The 22,641-nt window shown below is 45.9% G+C and overlaps 1 protein-coding gene across 2 annotated transcripts; it reads left to right on the top strand.

The window, feature by feature from the left end:
• The first annotated feature begins 14,034 nt into the window (after positions 1–14,034).
• TMEM9B (TMEM9 domain family member B) lies at positions 14,035–22,587 on the top strand. Of its 2 annotated transcripts, none has more exons than XM_066320777.1 (5): positions 14,035–14,223; positions 15,875–15,966; positions 17,638–17,746; positions 18,617–18,751; positions 21,411–22,587. In XM_066320777.1, the coding sequence occupies exons 1-5, from the start codon at positions 14,149–14,151 to the stop codon at positions 21,564–21,566; spliced, it is 567 nt and encodes a 188-aa protein (XP_066176874.1). In that variant the 5' UTR covers positions 14,035–14,148; the 3' UTR covers positions 21,567–22,587. The 2 variants fall into 2 exon arrangements, with proteins under 2 accessions (XP_066176874.1, XP_066176875.1); XM_066320778.1 differs by lacking the exon at positions 14,035–14,223 and adding an exon at positions 14,358–14,736.
• Positions 22,588–22,641: the final 54 nt, after the last annotated feature.

A 22,641-nucleotide genomic window follows, 5' to 3' on the forward strand; every position in this document is an offset into this window, starting at 1 on the left:
CCCATGTTGGAATGGTGGTGCTGGGTGAGAATCAGAAAGTTTTGTCATCTCATGGCCATTGGCAGCCAGGCTTCTGCCAGCTGATCCAGTGTGTGCCCACCTCTGCCATTCCATGCCTGCCGGAGCATCTCAGCTGGAGCTTTACATCCTGCAGTGGTTTTGAACCTCTTTTCAATATTGGGCATATCCAGCAAACCTGAACTATCTGTATTTTGAGCTATTTTCTATCTTGGTGATAAGTTTCAGTGCTTTCTCTACATACAGTATTTTATATAACATAGCTATAAATATAAAAAAATATATATATTTACAGGGTTGGGCTGCCCAGGGTAGTCCCACTGATGTGTTGTAGAAATATTTCACTGAATATGAAATATATTTGATTATTTTATATGCTATGAGTTTGGTATTTTGGTACTTTTTTCTTTCTGTGCATATTACTGTGCTAAATGTCAAATTTAATCTAAATAAAGTTACACCGTTATTGCTGTTTATTTACTTGTATGCTAGATATGATTTTTTGTTGTTGATTTCAGTGCATGATTCTGTTAAGAAAAGGGGTTTGTTTCACACTTAAGTCTGTCGGGGCTCTGCAGTGCTTTTGGAAATGCTGGTGGAAATTGCCATTGAACAGAGGGAGAGCGGAAGTTGGGATGAATTAACCAGGGCAGGCTAAATGGCACACAGCACTCGGGCTAAAAGGTGAGCACTTGGAATCCCAACCTTTGTCACCATGGCTCTGCCTCCCAAGAGAGGTATGAGATCTACGAGATCCTGCTGTTTCCAGGTTTACCCTTTGGAAAGCTGTTTTGGTGTACATGCTGGGTTTAGCTTCTAGGGCAATGCCAGTGCAGGTGGATATGAGAGTCCTCTGTAAAGTCTGGAAAGCTGGGAAAAGAAAGTGGCCAGAACATGAGACGTGAGGCATGAGTACAATAGCTCTGTGACCACAGGCAGAGGTCACGATCTTCCCTAAAGCTTTGAATCTGGGTTTAGGGACTTCCTGTCTCTGCCTGGATGGCCTTTAGGATGCTCCAGCAGTAGCTGAGCTCTGTCTTACTCACGAGAAATTATCCTTTCACCCACTCCAAGTCCCACAGCAACAACCTTTGGTGGAGTGGCAGTACTCCACACCCAGAGAAACTGGCTCTCCTCAATGCTGGGCTGGCATTTTCTCTGAGCGTGGAAAGAAACCAGGCTCCAGCAATAAAATGGAGAAAAAATGAGAAGAATCAATGTACAGGCAAATATAATGTCTCATGCTTCCTGGAGCTGCTATAGGTCTCTAGATTTATTAATTATGCTAGAGAGCAGAGTCCCAGCACAGGCAAATAGAAAATCAATGGGTGAAATTCCATCCCTCCTGCACAGTGGGGCTAGCCCTGGAGCTGGTGAGCCTTCAGAGGTGGCTCCTGTGAACAGGATAACACAGGGCAGCTGCTCTAAGAGACAGAAACTCAGTCTAGAGGGATTATAGAATAGGGAAGTAATATCAGATCTCTGTGTCAAGCGCTTGTATGGTTACAGGGGTAAATGGTACAGCTGAGTGTTGCAGAGCAGCTCTGCAAGCCCTGGGTGCTTGCCCCTGCTCCTCTCCAGCACAGGTGTGTGCCTGTGCCCCTCTGGAAACCTCTCCCTGGCATGGGTTTGCAGGAAGCCCTTGGAACCAAGGGACCTGCTGCCTCTTGGCAGGTGGTGAGGGCAGAGAAGAGGGCAATGCCTGCAGCCATGTGGGATGAGGAGGACTCAGGAGATAAAGAAACAGCTGTGAGAGGATGGTATGAGAAGCCTCTGGGGTGGGGGAGGGTTTTATTCAGCTGGTTAATGCCACGATGCTGCACACAAACATCTCAGAGGTGAGGGCAAGCACAACCCCCTTCCCAGGCAGCCTCAGGGAAAGTGAGCCAGCTGCTCCTTGGCCAAAGCACTGTTCCTTGGGCTCATGTGGTCAGCAGAGCGTGGTGGGACACAACACCTTTGTTGCCACCAAGACTATGTCTTGTCTTCATTTTGGTCGTGCCTAAAGCTGAGGCAAAGCAGTCAAAGAAGGAGACACTAAACAGAACCCTGGTGAGCCCATTGCAGAGCTTCAAAAGCTGGTGGGACATGCAGGATCTTGATGCTTGGGCCTTGCAGTTAAGATGGCCATGTGGGCAAGGCATCAGCACTTGCCGAAAATTTTAGAGACCTGGAGATCTGGTGGAGAGTGGCTGTCAGGCTCCCCACTTCATTGCAAGTGATGCACCTGAGGGCATGTGGGCAGGCAGCAGAGGAGGAGCACCCTGGGGCTGCAGCGTGGGGCTCACTCCACAACCCCAACTCCTTCTGCCACATTTGCTACTTTATTCCTTCTGGGCTGGCCCCTCTGCAGTGGAAAGTCAGAGGCTATTTCCAGGAGTAGCCCTACAGCCTTCACCCACACGCATTTTGGATCCTGCTGAGATCCACTAACATTTGTTCATCACCTCTACCAGCAGAGCAGCTGATTAGATGAGACCTGCTGGGGTGGCTCTTCACAGTTATCTCCAGGGTAATCTGTAATCTAATAGCTCTCCAGGGAGGTCCTTTTTATGGCCTTTTCTATTGCTGATGATGAAGTGATGCTCAACATGTTGTGAAAACAAATCTAATTCTTATGTCTCAGAAGAAATAACTTGATGACTTATTTCTGTATAAACATATATCTTGGGGCCGCATATCGCTGGGTTTATTTTATGGGATGAACATCAGCTGAGGTCCATCTTGCTTTATCATCTGCTGCTTAATAGATGGAGGTAAAGCGTCAGGTTTCCATTAACTGAAAGTCTGCTCCTTTTCCTAAGCTGAGATTCCTCTTTTTCGTCTTTTCCATGGGCTCTGCACTGCTGGCAGTAGCTCAGCCATGTGCTGGTCTCCTCCTCCTCTGTTACAGACCACATGGCTGGCGGAAGGCTGCAGGCTCTGGAGACGACACTGCAGGTATCAGTGACGGCTTTGCTGCAAAGGCAATTGATTTAATGATTTTGTTACTAGAGTGGTGCTGCAACCACTTCCCCGGGATGAGATTTCATCACTCCCGAAGTGGATACGAAGACAGTCGATAACCTAAAAATATCGGGAGTTTAGGAATAACAGGAAACAGCGGCAGCAGGAGAACTAGCTGGGGAGGGAAGCCGCAGGGACTTTGTCTGCACTTTTTGAGAGCAGTGGGATCGATGCCCGCGGCTCGTGGCTGCCCCCGCAGGAAGATGCGGTTCGATTCTCCAGAACAGCGCCTCGGCTCCCGCAAGGAGAAGTGGAGTAAAGTGATGTGCTCATTGAACCTAGACCCGCCCGCTATCCAGACACAGGTGGGGGATCTGCAGAACGTGGGGAGCTCCTAATGCTGTGTCAGCCCCTGGTGTCTCCACCTGTTCCCCCGCGACGGAGCCAGGGCCAGCACTGACTTACTGCTCACCACCTCACCTCTCCTTCTCAGAGACCAGGAGAAACAACCTCCTCCCTTCAGGGGAGCTGCTGCGGGTGAGGAAACCACTGCCTGACACTCTGAGGAGTCTCTGGGGTTTCATTTCTCCGGGGCTGGCCCAGCCTGCCCACACCCTGTGCTTGGCTCCGGGGCTGTGGCACTGTCCCTGTGCTCTGGCTGGCAGCAGCCCCACGGGTGACACACTGAGCCACTGCCCGGTGGCAGGTGCTCCCACCAAGGCATGGAGCACTAAGAGAGGATTGACAGGAACACTGGGGAGGGAGACCAGGACCCAGCCACCTAAAAACCCTCTCTGCTGGAAGGAGAAGGTATGCAGGGCCAAGTACCTCTGTTACCCGCATCCCAGGGATGCACAGCTGGCCTTGGAATTTTCCAGGTGTTGCCGGCTGGGAAGCATCTCAATGGCAATGCTGGCAAAGGCAGCATTAGAAAAATACTGCATAAGGGAAGGAACAATATTGAGATCTGTGACCTCAGTGAGAAAACCAATATATTTTAAAGTGTTGCTATAAATCTCAGTCCTCTGTTCCTCCACAAACAAGATCACATGGAGCAATCAGGAGAGTGATCAGGCACTTGACAGATGCAAAACATACTGAGTCATGGAGAACAGGGGCAAAGAGAAACTGTGCAACACTAGAAGGCACTGGCTATTAATCTGAAAATAAAAATGTAATAGGGAGTTAATCATCGGTCTTTCCTAGATCACAAATTAAAAAAAAAAAAATTCAAAATCCCTGGATGGAAGACAAAGCACAGGATGAATGAGTTGCAGCCCAGTGACCTGGTTTTACCCAGGCCAGTAGAGATCATGAAAAATGATCAGGGCTTTGCCACCAGCCCTTTTGATTGCTGGTGGGGCAGTAGAAAACCCATAATTGGTCAGAATGTGGCTTGGAGCTGGTGTAACAAAGAAACTGGGCCTCAACAGCGCAGTCATATGAGAATCCAGTGAAGTGGGTCTGCTGTGAGAGGTGCCCTGGGGAGGCTGTTCAGCCTTCTGGTTTGGCAGGCTTAGAGAGGAAATCTGTGGATTTTAAGCTCCTACTCACAGAGAACTTTTCTACTGAAAGCATCGTGATGCTTCTTGGTTTAGACTTCAATGGCATTTTTCAGATTGACTTTTAAGGCTAACAGAAGGGGAAATGGGCTCTTGTTCCTTCAGGAGACGACAGTGTATTTTTAAAAACAAAATATGCATGAGGAATAATTAACTTGGCATTTACAGCTTAGCATTCTCCTGGTTAAATTTGCTCCGAGACCACGTTTGTTGCAAGAAAGCTTCTGCCTGGCATTTCCTTCCTTCCTCCTGCTGCTTCTTCCTCTGCTGTGATATGAAGGTCACAATGTCCTGTTCCAATGTCCCGTTCAGTGACTTCCAATGAAGTAGTGGGTGGAGTGAAGATCCCAGGTTTAGCTGTGAGGGCTGAGACATGTCTCAGTGGGGACATCTCTTTTATGGTTGTTGTTCTAAAAGCTAGAAAGTGCCCTCTTGGTTCACCTGTACCTATACAGACAGCACCTGAGCACAGTGGCAGCTGTAAAAAGCTTCTTGCAGAAAGCTCTAGCACAGTGAATCACAGTAGCTGCACACAGGGAGTTAATAGGATGCTCTCGTTCAAAAATTGTATTAGAAGACACTGATGACAATGAGCCCACATCAGCTGCCCTCCCCACTTCCGCTCTCTGCCATCCCAAATCAAGTTAAGCCCATCTAAATGCACCTCTTACTGCTTTAGGAGAAAAATAGGTCTAGTTTCCTCCTGGGGGTCACAGGTAACTAATTCAGCAGGGGCCAGGCTCAGCAAAGGCACAGCCCTGTCCCTGGCACTGAACTGCCACATTTGCAGTGGGTCAATCCCCAAGGCCCGGCTTCAGGAGAGAAGCTCTCAGGACTCTGCTGGAAGGGATAACAGGCACCAGCCTTAAGACTGATTTGTGGGAGGGCTGAAGGTCTACATCACTATGTGCTCATGTGAAAACACAAACCTCGAGTTCCTTTGACTCTTTTAGATTCTTTTCTCTTGAGTTTTAAGCCTGAAGTGGCACATCTTTGACCAGCAAAATCAGTTACTCACCTTCCCCATAATTCCCACAATACCAAACTATAAATGTAAGTGGTGGTGGGTAAACAACTAGATCCAAAGGGCAAACACAAAACACAGACAAAACATTCAGTTGTTGTAAAGCTCAGAAGCTCTAACCAGGGGTCCAGTGTGTTAAACACAATAAAAATGGAATGGACTCAGTGTCCAGCTTTTGAGGCTGATGAATTAAAATTAGGGGAACTTGGATGAGGGCAAAATTAGGGCAACGAAAAAGAGAGGCAGAATGGCAAAAGGAAGGACATGAGGTTTTAGTAGAATTAACTGTATGCTAAAATAATTCTTAGGAGACTGGTATTAGTAACCAACTCTCCTGACAAGTCCTTTGCATGGAATATGCTGGTTACCCATCACAGCTGCATTTAGGTGTAGAAGCAGCCTGCCTGGGAGCACTGCTCAGACTGGAGTATCTCCAGGTATGTCCCACTCTTTGGGAGGAAAAGCAAGGGTGTGTATTTAGTAGAATCACCTGCATGCATTTATTGACCTCACCAGAGATCCTGGTTGCCCACCACACTAAGCGAAAGGCTGGCCCAAATGGCTTTCAAAGAAAGCTGCCCAACTCTCTCTGAAAAAAGCCCCAAATTTTAATCTTTTAATTGATGTAGCAAATCTCTTTTCTGCCCTTGAGCCGAGAAAAGTGGGTGCTCTTGTCGGGCAGAGAACAACCAGAAGCACATCTCAGAAGCACATGATGTACTGAACTCTCTGGAGACTGCTAATGATGTTTGATTAATTTTCATTATCAGTGTGAGCAAGCTTTGAGCTCTCTCTGCATCTGTCTTATTTAGAGTTGTCTTTTCTTTCTTAGTTAAATAGCAGCTTCTACAGACAGTGATCTAATTGCTCCTCAGCACCTGCTTGAAGCTGTCCAAGTTAAGGATGGACATTGTGTAATTTGCAATACACGTGATTTGGTCTTTAAGGCTCAGATCAAATAAAATGGAATAGCAAATGAGCCAGTAATTGAGTTAAATGGAAGGTACTGTGCAGGCTGATGCTGGGGTCACAGAAATGTTTGGACAACACTAACAATGGAACAAATCAAAATATGTGTGTTGTGGTCACCCAGCAGCAGGATGAACACTCCTCCAGTGGACATCCTGAGTTCAATAATCCATAGAATGCCTTCTGTCTACCAGGGCAACAGGTCTTTGCAGTAGATTTTATTCTGAGCTTTTGCTGTGCTGCAGAACTCTGCAGCCAGGGCCCAGTGAGTTCAGTTGCTGCTGGTGAGGCAAGTGCCCAGGATGGGTTATGTGCTGTCACCTATGGGCCTGTTACCATCCTCAGGTGCAGTGAAGGGAGCCCCTGTCACTTACACCTCACAAAACCTGTCCTGGGCAAGGCCATGGCCATGCCAGGACAGACAACTTCTCAGTCACAGAGCTCTTCATGTGTTGGAAAGGCGAGAACCACATCAGCATTCAGCTGCAAGCTCCTCTCAGTCAGGTAGTCCTGGAGGTGTCCTTTTGTGGGTCCTTTGATGAGTCCCTGTAAGGATCTCAGCCATTTTTTGGTTATCAGGCCTAATTTTGGATCCCTGCTAGCCAGATGAAAACATGCACCCATTGAGGCAAATACTGAGCAATTGGGAGTAGTACAGCCAATGCCACAGACTGAGCTCTGAGTCTACATATAAAAAGCTGAGAATCTGTACAGGAAAAAAAAAGAAAAAGAATATCACCCTGTACCTTGCTATAGCATTACACTGGGCAGGCAGGCAGGAAAACTTATCCTACTTTTGTCCTCTGCCACCCAGCTTCAATGCCTTTAAAACTCATCTTTGTGCTCCATATTTCTCATTTGCTCCTGCTCATTTTGCCTGAAGAACTGTTGGCTTGCCCTTATCAAGCCTCCAGTCTTTGCCCATGGAATGCCAGGAGGCACACAGCTTTTGGAGGACTAGCAGGACAAGGCTCACCCCCAAGAGAAGCAGAGTGTTTTCTCCAGAACATTAGCCCAAGCAACTGTTTGCCATCTACTACACGAAATCAGGAGTTAGTTGAAGTGCTGTTAGATATTAATTCACTTCAGCATAGGAGGAGAAGCAGCACCAATGAAGAAAAGAATGTAGTCCTGGAGCCAACCCACAAGTCATTGCTGATTACATTACCGAGGAGCAGCATGCAGCATGAATGGCAAACCAAGCTCAGCCATTCTCCCCGTGTCTGGGTGGTGGAGAGCTTAATACCTCTGCTCTGACAATCAAAACACCGCTAGTTCAAACAGCTCTTTCCTCCTTGAGAAAAGGCTTTTAGGCAATTGAAGGAAGAGGCGTTGTCTGGGCTGGAAGTCGGAGCCTGGGCGCGCTGTCAGGTGCGGTGAGGCAGGCAGGGGAAGCTGGCAGGAGCTGCTGTGCAGGGTGTTGTCATGGGAACAGAGCAAGTAGGGCAGCGCTGCTCCGCATCCTCCACACAGGCGCTGGCAGCGCGGCACAAAATCGATGCTGTTTGCGGCGCCGGCAGAGCCAGAGCCCGGGTTGTCTCCGGCAGAGAGTGAATCGGGATGAAATGCAAGGGCCAGGATCTCCCTTCGTGCCAAAGTGGTGTCACTCCTCATCTGAGCGGAGGGCTTTACACCGTGTTTGTGCACATTTTGACTGCCTGTGAACCTGGCACCATAATGGTTAATGGCAGCAGACAGAGGGCTGATCTAGGTCAGCAAGTACATCAACATGGTGGGCAAGCTCAGAATATAAAATATTGCCACAGTGTCAATATTTGTGGCCATCTGAAGTATCAGACTCACCTTGCACAATTCTGTCTCTGAATGCTGCTTATGTTCTCTGTGCAGCTCTATGTATGTGGAATTGCTGGAATTTTCTTTGTAAGAAATACTGTGTAGGATACTGTGGTTGCTAGGGACAAACAATGGTAGTGAATGATTTCCTATATAAAGAAGAACACAGAGGTTCCTGCTCTTTCAAGTATTAGGAACATGGATCTGAAAGAAAAAAGAATACTGTTAATGTTGCACCACAGAGACCAGTGTAACTAGAATTAAATGCAAAAGGTAAGAAAAATCTGACAAAGGTTGAAAATGCTAACAGAAAAAAGAGCCAAATGCAATTCATTGCCTCCAAGCTTTCATCTTGCTTTGCCCAGGTCTGCTGGCAAAGTAAAGATCTCCTAATTAAAGCAGGCATCTGCAGAGTGACTGCATTGCTGCCACTGGCCCAGGCCAGCAAGGTGCTGAGTGAACACTCCTCATTTCCTATCCACACCGAAGTGTGAATGAGGGGCCTGCAGCCAGCCAGGGCTTGCTTGATCCATGCTTTGGAAAAGTGACCAAAATAGCAGGCAAGGGAAGAAAATGGAGCCAATGCATGGAGGAGTTCCTGGTCTGTTTGCTGAGGTCATTGAAAGCCCCTCTGCTTAGCAACAAGTTTGAGGCAAGTAATGATAAACTTTGTCACAAAAACACTTGGAGTTGTATCATAAACATAATCTTGCCTTGCCTTTAACCTCTCTCTCCCTGGCTATGGTGTTTCCATGCAGGCTGCAGCAAAGATTGGAATGAAATGGCTGGCACTGGATAAAGCACATTCTGGATTCATAGTGACTTTACTTCTAGTGCTGATCCCTTTGAATATAAAACAGGAAGCATGAATGTATTAGAGTAATCCTTGTGGATTACTCTGTAATGAGGAAGAAACTGTGGTTCCTTTTTGGGCATGTTTGCCTCCGTGCTGCTAGCAAAAGCTCTCTGGGGTAGAACAAGGAGCAACAAAGTGTATGGAACAGCACTGACCTCGTCTCTCCCATGAGCAATATATGCAGGGCATCTGAGGTCTTGCTGGGTCAAGGCTGGCAGAAGCTATTTATAAGTTTAGGATTAAACAAACAAATGCAGAAGCTGTTCTTCATGCTTCAAGGGATGAAGCCAGAGTTGTGGACTTAGGGATCGTGGTTAAAGAGCTGAAGCCCCTGTCTCACCTCCAAGCTGCTGTTCCTCGTATTTGCAGCATGTGTCCTTTGCTGAAGGAAGGGACATGCAGCAGGAACTGCGCTGATAAGGGCATGACATGTGTCACAAATTGAAGCCATACACAGAACAGGGCATGCTTCCCATGTATGTGATGTGGGGACTCAGCTGCTGCAGTGTGTGAGAGCCCTGACTGACCTTGCATTAGCAGAGAGGGACCTTGAACTCTTACAGCCTGCAGAAAAGTCAGGAGTGGATTCACTGAGACAGAAAGATAAAACGAATGCGCGGCTCTTTCAGCACTTCCCTCCATTTGCTTCATATCATAAATATCAATACAGATATAGAAATACAGAGGTAAACAGTTTTCCCAGCCTGCCCTTTCTTTCCATATGCATGCATTTCTGCCGTGAAAGGCTTTATGTAACTCCTGATAGCAGATTGCAGAATAATGCCTCGGTTATGGAAGGAAGCCACGAGCTATTACATTGCATTACTGTAATGTAATGGGTCCCTGAGATGAGCCAGATTCGGAGAGCTCACTTTTATTGTAAACCTTGCACCCTATCCAGCCCACTGGCATTGATTTCTCTTTGTATTCTCCAGAGATCAAAGACCACGAGTCCAGAATAGCAGCTAGACCGGAACCGAGCCATGGGGGTTTGGCCCCAAACAGAAATACACGAGACAAAACTGTGCTGTTTATTTGAAGGGATGCAATACCAGAGACAGAACTTATTCAGATGGATGCTGATGACCAATCTCCTGAAAGGAGAATTTCTTATTAGCCTAGAGCAACTGACATTGTAATTAATCTCTTCCTATGTTTCTTTGCTAAGTAAAGGCTGCTGTGACAATAAGTGCTGCCATAATTTTAATTTTTAACTGAATGTAGGGAATAGACAAAAAAAGAATCTTTTTTAAAAAAGCATTTACTTTGTTTTTCCTCTGTGCAAATGTCACACCACTTTCATGTTGGCAATAAGTGCAGAAGTGCTGATTCAATCACTTATTTGCATAATCCCCTCAGATTTTTCTTTTATATCATTGTTGATAATGAAAAGATTTTCTCAGCTGGGAAAACAAAGGGAAGCCGGCAAGTTCTGAATGTGAATAGGCTAAAGTGACATAAAAAGATGGTAATTTGCATTATTAAAAATAATCATAATGGGGATGGTTAAATGACGGTAAATAGCATCTATCCCTACCTGCCCTGAGGAACATCCACCCCGTGACTCTTCAGCTGCCAGAGTGTGAAGCAGCCCTATGCCAATTTTTTGACACAGCACAGCAGAGTCCGGTGTAATTACCACAGAGCATAAATTACCTCAGTACTTTGGAGAGAAAAGCTTTAAAAAGACTCATATTCACATGTGAATCAGTGCAGCACAGTAAGGAGGAGCAGAGGCACAGCTTAGTGCACCGTTTGCTACAGAGACCATGTGGCTTTGGGAAGGCTCCTGCAACAGGAAAGGAAAAGCAGGACCTCGCTCTGCACATATAGTGCCTGGAAATATAAAGCTCTTTATAAACTATTTTTGTAAGATGACTGAGCAGGAAAGATGTGGCCCTGGAGCAGCTGCCCTGCTCAATGCTTACAGATACACAGCCTTGGTTCTTGTTCCCAAAAGCCTGGCTCAGGCTGTGCCCCAGTAGCTCAGGGGGATGCACCCTCTGCTCACCCCTCCATGGCTGGGGGGGACCAGGACTTCCCCCTCCCCACAGCCTCAGAGGCAGATCCTTTGAATGATTAAAGACACTGCCAGCAGCTCTTGGGGACACTTGGTGTGTGAGTATTGATAATGGAGGCAAACAGGAGAGCAACTCCAGAACTGTAAAACCCGTAATTCAGCACAGCACACTGACAGCAAAGTGCAAGGTTTAGCCTAGAGAGGCCCCTGTATAGTTACAGCCCTCAAACAAATCTTGCTGTTAAAGCAGGGTGTATGTTATTTTTAAAAAACAAACTAGATGAGAGAGCTCAGCTCCATTAACTTGAAGAGGATTGGTCCAGCAAGGAGAGAGCTAGTGCAGGGAGCAGCCTGCTGCCACTAAAGCTCAGGCTCCGCCGATAATCCAGTGAGAGCTCTCTTGAAGATGAAACACATCTTCAGCCCTTCTGTGAAGATTAGCAAGCTGGAAAGCAATTATAGTCATGGCAGTCATTTAATAATTTCCTTAAAATTAAATCTGTATACATTTTTTAGCTGTCTTTCCCCCTGTTTTTAAGCTGTAGTTTAACAGTATTGCTTCTGATACTGGTGTGCTGACAAATACATTAAAAAATGAAACAAAGCTGAAAAAAAATCGAAATGTTAAGATAGAAATTCCCGGTGTTCTTTTCTTCATAATTCATCTAGGAGCTTTGCTTACCTAATCACTTCTTATTGTTTTCTAGGGGAAGAATGGGCTCATCTTCTGGAAAAAGTAACCTTTACCTCCTGCAGCACCAAGAGGCTGTGTCTCACAAGTTCCTGTTTCTTTTTTTGGTGCTCCTGGCTTTGAGGAAGCTCCAAGACTGGGCTTGAAGGTCCCAAAGGCTGTTCCAGCCACCTAAGTAAGAGCACATTTATTACCTGTGTATCAGAACTCTCTGAATGGGTTAAAAAAATTAGTTTTTAACGCTCTCTTTTCCTACACCAAACTCTTCCAAAGGCAGCGATGCCTCTGAAACTGCATATTGTTTACTTCAGCTCAAAATGTGATCTGTGTTTTTCTAAAGATTCAGCATGTTTTTCAACTCAGCAGTCAGTCTGCCCATCGTAGACTATGGCTGTGGGTGGTGGGGAAGACACAGAGCCACCTTCACGCTTCAAAACACTTCCATTGCAGATACAGTCATTAAATAGACAAATTGTTTGGCTAAGGCTGAAACCTGATGTACGCTCATTACAGTCTGCTGGCAATTTTCCCTGAATTTTAAATAAAGGTATTTTGTGTTTCCATAGTAACTCGAGCTCCTTTCCCGAGATGTCTGATGTACTGCTGGTGTTACACAACCTATTGTATTAGGAAGGAGTGAGGAGCAGACTTGAAAAGTCTACTGAATCTAAAGGATTATGAAATTACAGCCAGTGAGTGGGGGCTGGGAAGGGAGAGGGAAAACACAGCAGCTTTTGGCCATGTATAGTTTTGCTGCTTGGGAGTTTAGACAGAGAACCATGGAATTGTAGAATGGTTTTGGTTGGAAGGGACCTTAAAGATCCTCCTAGTTCCAATGCCACTGCCAGGGGAAGGAACACCTTCCACTAGACCACAGTGCTCAGAGCTCCATCCAACGTGGCCTTGAACACCATCAAGGATGGGGCAACCACAGCATCTCTGAACAACTTGTGCCAGGCTCTCAACACCTTTACAGTAAAGAATTTATTCCTAGTATCCCATCCAAACCTACTCTTAGTCTGAAGGCATTCCCTTTGTCCTGTCACTGCCTGCTCTTGTAAAGAGTCCCTCTCCACTTTTGTGTAGGCTCCTTTTGGGTACAGGAACGGCTGCAAGAAAGACAGCATGGAAAGGAGGAGAAGGAGTAAAAGGGCTGAGTCACAGCACCTGCTGTTCCTCTGTGGAGGTGTCAGAGGAGCTGAGATGAGCCCGAGCTGTCTCCCAGCTCAAACCCTGTTCAGCAGTGACTGCTGTGCCCAGCCCTGGGTTTGGGGTTCCTGCACAAACAGGGGACACTAGTAGATTGCTTAATCTGGCAGGTCTTAGGGACCACAGCTGGAAATGCTGCTTCTCACCGAGGCTGGCTGCAAGAAGGTGAACACAGCCCTGGGTGGAAATAATTAATCACAAGACAAATGAGACAAATGAGGAGCATTGCTGGATTTTCGTGACGTCTTCTCAGAGGAACAGCTGCATGAAGATTTATGTAACCGTGTGTTCAGATGTGTGAAAACTGGATTACAGGCGCTCACACACCTCATTTAGAGTGATACTAATAATCACTTCTTACCCATTCCAATAGGGCCAAGACTGGGGGAACAGGCCAGTCAGCCCTACCTCTCTTTAAAAAAGGACATGTTGATACTGAAGTGTTACCAGAGGAAGGTAACAAGGCTCCTGAAAGGCTTGGAAAATCTGTCTGATGAGGAGTGGCAGAGGGAGATGGACAAGAAGAGGCCGAGGGGAGACCCCATCACTCTCTGCACCTGCCTGAAAGGAGGGTGCACTGAGCTGGGGGCTGGTCTCTTCTCCCTGCCTGCAGTGAGGGGACTCGAAGAAATGGCCTTGAGCCGGGACAGGGGATATTCAGATTAGACCCTAGGAAATTATTTTTTCGTCGTCAGGCACTGGAATGGGGCCCAGGGAGGTGGTGGAGTCACCATCCCTAGAGATGTCCGAGAGGTTTCTGGATCTGGCGCAGGGTGATACGGTCTAGTGGTTACGATGCTAGGTTGGTGGTTGGACTGGATGATCCTGGAAGTCTCTCCCAACCCCGATGATTTCACGATTCCAGGAACACTTTCGCGCCGGCCGGAAGCGCGCCCCGGAACCATGGTGCGGCGCCGCCGTTCCCGCGGGGACGCCGCTGCGTGCGGACGGCGCCCCACGTGAGGGCGGCGGCAGGCGGAAGTGATGGCGGCGGCGCCCCGGCGGCGGCCCGGCGGCGACAAGCGGCGGTAAAGCGGCCACAGAGCGGCGAGACCCGACATGGCGGCCCCCGGGGCGCGCCTCTGCTCGCTGCTGCTGCTGGCCGCGCTGGCGGGGCTGGGCGCCGAGGCCAAGGTGAGCAGGGCGGGGGGGGACCGGTCACGGTGGTGCTCCCGGTACCGGGCCCTCTCTCTGTCCGTCGCCCCCGCCGGGCGCTCGGTTCACGCGCGTGGTTCCGCCTTCCCGGCCGGCTGTAGGGGAAGGCCGCAGCCGGTGGTTTCTGCGGGCGCTGCCCTGTCCCGCTGGGCGGAGGAGCAGGGCCCGGCGGCGCGGCCTCGGCGCCAGCCCCGGTTCCTGCGCTCCCCTTGGGCTGGGAGCCATTGCTGCCGCTTTGCCGTGGTGCCCCGGGACACCGTCACACAGAGCTACGGCTGCAGACGGAGCTGCTGTTCCCGAGGCTGCCGGGGCTGGGGCGGGCTGGGCGCTGCCCGGCCTCAGCCGCGCTGAGTCTAGGCCCCGCTGGGTGAATACTCGGGGTGTTACCGGAGTTCTTTCTCTGTGGCGGGCAGGGAACGCACTGTCTGCTACGGTCAGAGTACCCGCGTATGGATTTTCTCCGAATACGTCTGAGTTTTCTCCTTTTTAATGGTAATTCTCTGTAGTGTGGGGTGTGCAGTAGGTGGGGTGTGTTTGCCTGCTCTCCTGAGACCCCCCTGCAGTGCTGCACCCAGCACAGGGGGGACATGGAGCTGTCGGAGCAAATCCAAGGAGGCCGTGAGAGTGATCCCAGGGCTGCGGCGCCGCTCCTGTGAGGAAAGGCTGAGGGAATTTGGTTTATTTAGTCTGGAGAAGAGGCGGCTCCGGGGTGGTCTAATCCAGTACCTGAAATCCTCCCAGTACCTGAAATCTGTAAGAGAGATGGAGAAGAACGGATTACATGGGCGTGTGGTGTCAGGACAGAGTTTTACACTGAAGAAGGGTGGGTTTAGATTGGGTATCAGGAAGAAAGCCTTTTCTGTGGGGGTGGTGAGGCACTGGCACAGGCTGCCCAGAGAAGTTGTGGATGCCCCATCCCTGGCAGTGTTCCATGCTAGCTTGGATGGGGCTTTGGGCAGCCTGTTCTAGTGGAAGGTGTCCCTGCTTGTGGCAGTGGAGTTGGAACTGGATAATCTTTAAGGTCCCTTTCAGCCCAAACCCTGCTATGGTTCCATGCAGTCAGGGTTTTCCAGCTGACCTGTGCCCACTCAGTGTTACTCTGCCTTGGCTCTTCAGTGTAAGAGTTCATTACCAGTACTTGTTCACACATTCTTTTGTAATGCCTCTACAAACTGCCTTGAACTTTAGATAAGTTCCGCGTTTATCCTTTATCTCTTACTGTTTGCTAAAATAAGCTTAGAATTCTTTCATTCCTTTTAAGATCATCGCTGTATCAGTTAAGCAGCTGTTCTCCTAAGCTGAATAGTTGAGTAATCAACATCAGCAATTTCTGCATATGTGGTTTTTCTTAGAAAGAGGAGTGAGCTTAAACTCCATTTTTTCCCTTCAAGAATGTGTTTCTGTCTCAAATAGTGATGTTACTTGACAGATTGCTCTACTCAGTAATTCTGAAGGGTTGTTCTTAACCTTGTAGGAAGTCCTGAGTAAGACTGTTCAAAGATACTTGCAAGCAATTTGTGTTAAATATTTCAAGTCTCGTGTGAAGAGTGTCTTCTGTACCCCTGGTAATATAAATGATACAATAGCTTATGATAATTTGTTCTAAGCATGTTGTTTACTTCACTTTTAGAATTCTGAGGATGTCCGGTGTAAATGCATCTGCCCTCCTTACAAGGACCATTCAGGCCATATTTACAACAAAAACGTTTCACAGAAAGACTGGTGAGTGTGTGTGGCACATGCAAAATGATAAGAAATCTTACTGGTTAAACACTTGTTTTGCAGTGAATCTCCTGTGGTGGTGCCAGGACAAAGCAGAGCATTTCCATAACTTACTGGAGCTTTTCTTTCAGAAGTACTCCAGAATTCAGCTCTAGCAAGGCACAGGGCTTAAACCCTGCAGGTTTTGCCCTGTCTTCTGTTTTGGTTTGCTTGCTTGCATGTTTAACTGTTTGTTTAAACTTGGGAGTAGTAGAAGGGAAGAAAGTGGTGTATTTGGAATCCAGTGACTTGGAATGGTATAAAGGCAAGGGAGCACAAACCTGGAACTGGGACTTGGGAGCACTGTCTTTGCTTGCTCTACTCTTGAGAACCATCCCATCATTTAGGAACTGTTGTTTCTGGAGTTTTGTGAGGTTCCAATAGATTTTGCACTGTCTAGCAACTTGGAGAGGAAAAAATGCTGGTATTAATATTTCCTGTATTCTCAGTAACAGACTTACTACTGTACTTAACCAAGATACAAGATTTCTGCAGTACTTGGGCAGTGCATTGATAAAAGCTTTCAGTCTTAGGAGCAGCAACTGCACAGATTGTACATGGCTTGTACTGATTTTTGTAGCTTGAATGCTGCATTCTCCCACAGAGGAAAATGTAGTTCTGCTTTCACATAAATGAGAAAAATAAACCCTCCACTCCCCTCCTGAGGCTGTGAGGTGGCACTCAGCAGCTGCAGCTGTGAAGAAGTACAGAGAAGACAGAAGAGTTGAGCTGGTGCCTGGCTGAGTATTTGCAGCACTGGAATTTAGCCCGGTGAAGTGTTGAATCCCAGGCTGCTGCTGTCACTTGAGGCCTTTTGTTTCACTACCTGCTGCTGACTCTGCCAACACTGAGGTAGCCAGGAGAAAGGTGAAACAGGATTCTGGTTCTGTCAGAGCTCTGTGGAGACACTGGGGGTCTGGACTCTGAATAACAACCTGAGTCAGCAGAAAGACCAACATTACGTAAGTTGTCTCACAGCAGCTGGATTTGAATGCTGTGCTGTAGAGTGCCCATAATGTGGTCAGCCACACTTTTCCACAGGGGAATGACTTATTTTTGGTAATCTTTTAAGTCAAATGCTTTTGCTGGAAGCTGAATGCTCTTTATTCACTCTCTTGCTGCTTAGAGAAACAACCCATCTGACTTCCTTTTTTTTTTCCCCAATGTCTGTACCTTGTGATGATGTGAAAAAAAAGAATTCAGTTCTTGAATGTCAAAAGAGAGGCTAATCTTCCTTCAGACAGTGAAAGGATGGAATAAGGCTCTTTTGAGAATGGTGAAGAAAGAAGTGGAATTAGTAGCTGAAATTTACTTTTGTCCATGATGTCAGTGTCAAGTGATGCATTTGTGCTGGATTCATATCCTTGGACTTGTTCTGCTAACAGCTTTAATGCTTCCACTGGAATATGAAGATACTGTGTTGAGTTAGGAAGACCTTAACACTTGTTTAGCAGCTTGTCAGTAGCTGAATTTCTCGTTTAAGTGACATAACTGTGACGTAGTGATTTATTTGTACCTGCAGCTTAGAATAACTGAACTTAAGCAGCTGAGCTTCTCCTCTCCTGCAGCAGAGTGGAACAGCTCAGCTGAAGGCAGCTCAAAACTGACTGGGCAGTTTGTGTGTTTCCTCAGTGATTGTCTCCATGTGGTGGAGCCTATGCCTGTCCCTGGACCTGATGTAGAAGCTTATTGTTTACGTTGTGAGTGCAAATATGAGGAGAGAAGCTCAGTCACAATTAAGGTAAGCAATGTAATTCTCTATGTTAAAGACTTCAGCTGTTTAGTAAATATGTCTGTTAGAGAAGTGCTATTTTTAGAGGGAAAACTATTCTAAGGCAGTAACTTTTTTTTGTAGTAGTTGTTTACAATCATGAGCAGTGACAATAGCATCAAACTTTAGCTGAAGAAGTGAACCTGAGACCCTTTATTGAAGATCTCCACTTTTGAGATCAGACTTTACACCTTGACAAAGTTCTGAGTGTTCTAAGACATTTTGTCAAGCTTTGGGCTTTATTTTGCTTATTATTTCAGAGGCCCTCTCATTACACAGCTGTATTACTTTCTTACTATAAATTTTCTTTATCCATGTTTGTTCTTACTGATGTTTTCTGTGCTCTTCACGTTCTTGTCCCCTTGGAACCACTGAGGCCTGGACTGCTGTGAATAGACTGCAGTATATCTTTTTGGTTTTTGACAACACAGACTACTTTATTTTGGGATTTTAGAAATTTGGTGTTTTGTTTTGCCTCCCTGTTTTGCTTGGTGACCGAATGCAGGTCTGTGCTAGGCAATGGGAGATCACTGGGTGATGCCCCAGATTTGTCACCTCTTTAATGGCCAGGCTGAACAGTTGTCTTGATGCAAGTGGGAGTTATAACACTGAATTGTTTTAAGGGACATAGCCTAAGATTCTTTGCAAGATCTCATTGTTTGAAGCTAAACCCTTCTAATACCATGTTGTAGTTTGTCTGTTTTCCTTTCTTTCTGGTTTTTAAATAATCTGGTAACACTACCAAAGATCAAACTTTGCCTGTACTCATTTTTGCTGCCTGTTGTGAGACTGGGGGGAAAATGTCACAATCTTTGCATAAACTGTGCTTGCATTATCCAGGTGACAATCATCATATACCTGTCCATTTTGGGCCTGCTTCTCCTGTACATGGTGTACCTTACCCTGGTGGAACCTATCCTCAAGAGGCGTCTCCTTGGACATTCACAGCTCATACAAAGTGATGAGGACATTGGGGTGAGTTCACCAGAGTCTTGGTGCACTTGGTTAGCACAAATCCCAGCTTGATTGGGATGGTTGGTTAGTAAATAATGATTTGGGGTGAGCAGCCTTTTTTGCCAGGCAGTGTAGATGCTTTTTCTGCTGGGAGAGGAGAAGAAAGCTGTGTGATGACTTCTGTGAAGCCACTCTTTTATTTTTCACTGGGCTGGAAGGTAGTAAGGTGAGAACTGCTTAAGTTTTACAGCTCTAAGATTGTTTTCACAGAGAATAAACAGTGGAAGAATGGAGGTAAGAATATACAGAAGTACAGCTTTTTAAGAGTTAATGATCCAGTCTTGCCAGTGGTCAATTTTTTGGGAAGTGCTTACTGCTTCGATTGCTCTCTACAAAAAGAAACTATGGGGGTTGCATCTTCTATTGTTCCAGTCTGAGTTTCTTGATGCTAAAACTTCAAGAAGAAATTGCTGTAATGAAACAGAATAGTGACGGATGCTGAAATAATTTCTTAGTATTACAGCCAGAAATCAAAACGTGACAGTATATTCCAACAGATCAGAAGAGCTTTTTTTGGGACAAGGGGAGTAGTCCACTAGTGACACAGTTTCCTGTCATTACTGGCCTTTCCAGCCCCTAGCACTAGGTAACAATCACATATTTTTATTATGAAATCAAGGTACATAAAGCATAGCTGATAAAAACTACTATCTAGGAAGATGCTTAATTTTGAATACTTAATTATCCCCTTAACAAGCAGAAGCATCTTTTTAAGTGCAGATGGCTGATGATTGTCCCACTGTTTCTGGACTTCCCCGTGTATCACATGTAGACACGTTTCAACTGTCTTTGTATTGACAGCATAAGATTTTTCCAGTCACCTCGAGGGGGATTTTGGGTTGAGGGTTTTTGTTGTTGTTTAGTTGTTTTTTTAGAAGGAAATTTTTGAATTATTCTTCCTCTGTGTACATTCTCATAGCAAATTGCGCAGCTCCTACTTGAATTAAGTGAACTTGTGCTGTGTGCTATATCTCAGGAAAATTTATAGCTTAGGCAAGTTATTTTAATGCCTTTGAATGTGAGTTAGTCGTCTGATTGTAGGTGGAAGAAGTGAAATAAGTCCCATGGCAGAGTTCGGGTTAGCTGCAGAATGAATTTACCTCAGAGTCTGGATCCATCTTAACCAATGTTATGTTTTGCTGTAGGTGTGCTGTGAACATAACATCATTTAAGGTCCATTATAAATTATCCCCATTATTGCCTTCCCTCTTGCAAGTTCTTGAGATATTCTTGTCACACTTCAAAAATACTACGTCCATGGATTTTGTGGCTGAATTTCAAGGCGCCTTGTTCACTCTTGTTGCCCATTGGTGCCAGTGGCAACTGATGAATGTAGTAAGCCACTTCTGTAGTCCTCTTTCTTGTTAAATTCTTTTTTTCCCTTATTGTCTACATAGAAACTGACAGTATCTAGGCTTGGAGCAGAGAATCTTGTTTGTCAGGAAGGCCAGTACCATCCTAGACTGCCCCATGTTCTCCCACCATGTGTTTTACAGTAGCAAACCATGTGTTGCTATTATGATTTTTTTCCCTGTGAATGAAGTGACCAGTCTCCTGTTAAATACCTATTCTAGATACATCCAATTGTATAACTTTTTATGATGAGCTGAGCTGATAGCTCTTTTGATCAGGGATTGTCTCTTGCTCTCTATGAGCTTTTTTTTTTAATGCTCATTGTGGCTTTGGGACTTATATCAATCATTTCAATAGGTGTCATTGATGATAATCTGTGCACAGCTGACATTGAGCTGCTCTGCAGGTCATATCACAAATAAAGGATCCATTAGTCTAAATGTCTCTTAAAAGTGTTCTGGAAAAAAAAGGAGTGTGAAATGTAGAGATAGAATAAGGCAGTTATTTTAATATAGGACATAATTATGTTATTTTTCATTATGCATTGCATATCTGATGTAGCTTTAGCAGCATGACTTTGTCCAAACACTTTAATAGCCTAATAAGGAGTTCAGATCCAGCTCTTACTGTTTACAACTTGGCTGTATTTACTAGCAGAAAATAAAGCCTTGCAGGTACTGTTAGAAAACAGAGTAAATGTTAAACAAGCACTAGGTTGTTGTTGAGCTCTGTCACTTAAACAGCTGTATTGACACTGTGCTTTCAGACAGCTCGGCACAATAGGCTTAGTTTGGTAAACATCAGAGTGTGTTGGTTTGATATAGAAGCTGTGTGTGAACATCCTGAACTGCCTGGCAGGAAATGGCCAGGAGCTGGCAGGGAACTGACCCTAATTCAGTTGTGAAATGCATTCACCACAGTGATGGGGGTGTCTGGGTCTGCTCTGGGCTGCAAATGGATGCAAGACTGTGGATCTGATCCTGCAGCTCAGCATGGTGTCTCTGGGCAGCAGGTAAATGACAGTCCAGTGAAGTGAGGTCTGTTGGGGAAATCTCTGGAAGTTCTGTGAGTGAGGAATTGAGGTTCAGTTCCAACAACTCAAAAACTCGCTTGGTCATTGTTACTGACCAGCTCGTCGGAACATCTCGTTCACCTCAAAAAAACCCCACAAAACCAACCCGACCCCCACATCCTGTGGATACAAGGACACAGAAGGCTCTCCTAGCTGGAAGCTGTGAGGAGTAACGGTGTGGTTTTTCCCTTGCAGGACCACCAGCCCTTTGCCAACGCCCACGACGTGCTGGCGCGCTCGCGGAGCCGCGCCAACGTGCTCAACAAGGTGGAGTACGCCCAGCAGCGCTGGAAGCTCCAGGTGCAGGAGCAGCGCAAGTCTGTCTTCGACCGCCACGTCGTGCTCAGCTAAGGGGGCCTCAGGGAAAAGCAGCTCCAGGCCTGTGGGCTGGTGCAAACAGCTGACAGAAGTCTTCCCCATCCTGCCGATTCACTAGAGTTTTTTCGAATGATTTGTTGTTGATTTAAAAACAAAACAAAACAAATTAAACGAGTGTTTGAACTTTGACGGAATGTACTAGAGTGGAAGCGATTTAAACAGATTAGTTAACCAAAAGCTTAAATCTTTACGTTTTCAAATGGCTTTTACTAACAAAACTGAGAAGAAAACAAACCCTAAGATACCTGGGGTTGCCACTGTGGTACATTATTTACAGTTGTGACTTTATGGTGGTTTTTAACTATATATTTCTCTCTACTGTTTATGTGGTTAAAAAGTACCTGGGAACACAGTAATTACCTACAACTCACTAATCACTTTATGTAAAGACCTTTTGTAAATATACTTGGATTTTCTGCTGATTGATGCTAGGTACTGGAAATCAAAGTCTTGCAGTGTAGTTTTGGTCTCAGAATGAAACCCTGCTGGCTGTGTTCATCATTTGGTTTCTTGCACTCGTACTTTCAAGATGCTTGTATGGCAAGTGATGTCTGCAGATTTAAGGCAAAACATAAGTGGACACTGACTCCTGGAGCTGCATATTTCAAGTACTGTGATGTAGATAAACTCAAATGCAGTGCACATTCAAGACAGTGTTGGCATTTTGTTCTATTTTGCTTTAATAGCTTAATATATTGTAGGTGTATGATAGCTCTTAAAAAAAATCTTTCCCTTTCTTTTCATGGGTAAAGTCTCAGGAGTTAGTATATGATGAAATATTTATTATAAAAATCTTCCTGCATTTGTCTGGGATTGATGGTGTAAGGCACATACTTTCTCTAGCACCTGTCATCTTGGGAGTTGGGTGTATTTTTTTATCTGTGGCTCTGTACTCATCTCTCTTCAGAGGTTACACAGTTGCTAGATGACTAACTTTCATATATCCCCTTTGGAATGTAACAATTAAAGATAAAACTGATTTTTGAAAAACGGATCTGCATTATCAGTTTGTCATCATTTTTCTCCCTCATTATGCTGCATGTGAATT

Source organism: Sylvia atricapilla, chromosome 6, assembly GCF_009819655.1.
Source record: "Sylvia atricapilla isolate bSylAtr1 chromosome 6, bSylAtr1.pri, whole genome shotgun sequence".
NCBI classification, from domain to species: domain Eukaryota; kingdom Metazoa; phylum Chordata; class Aves; order Passeriformes; family Sylviidae; genus Sylvia; species Sylvia atricapilla.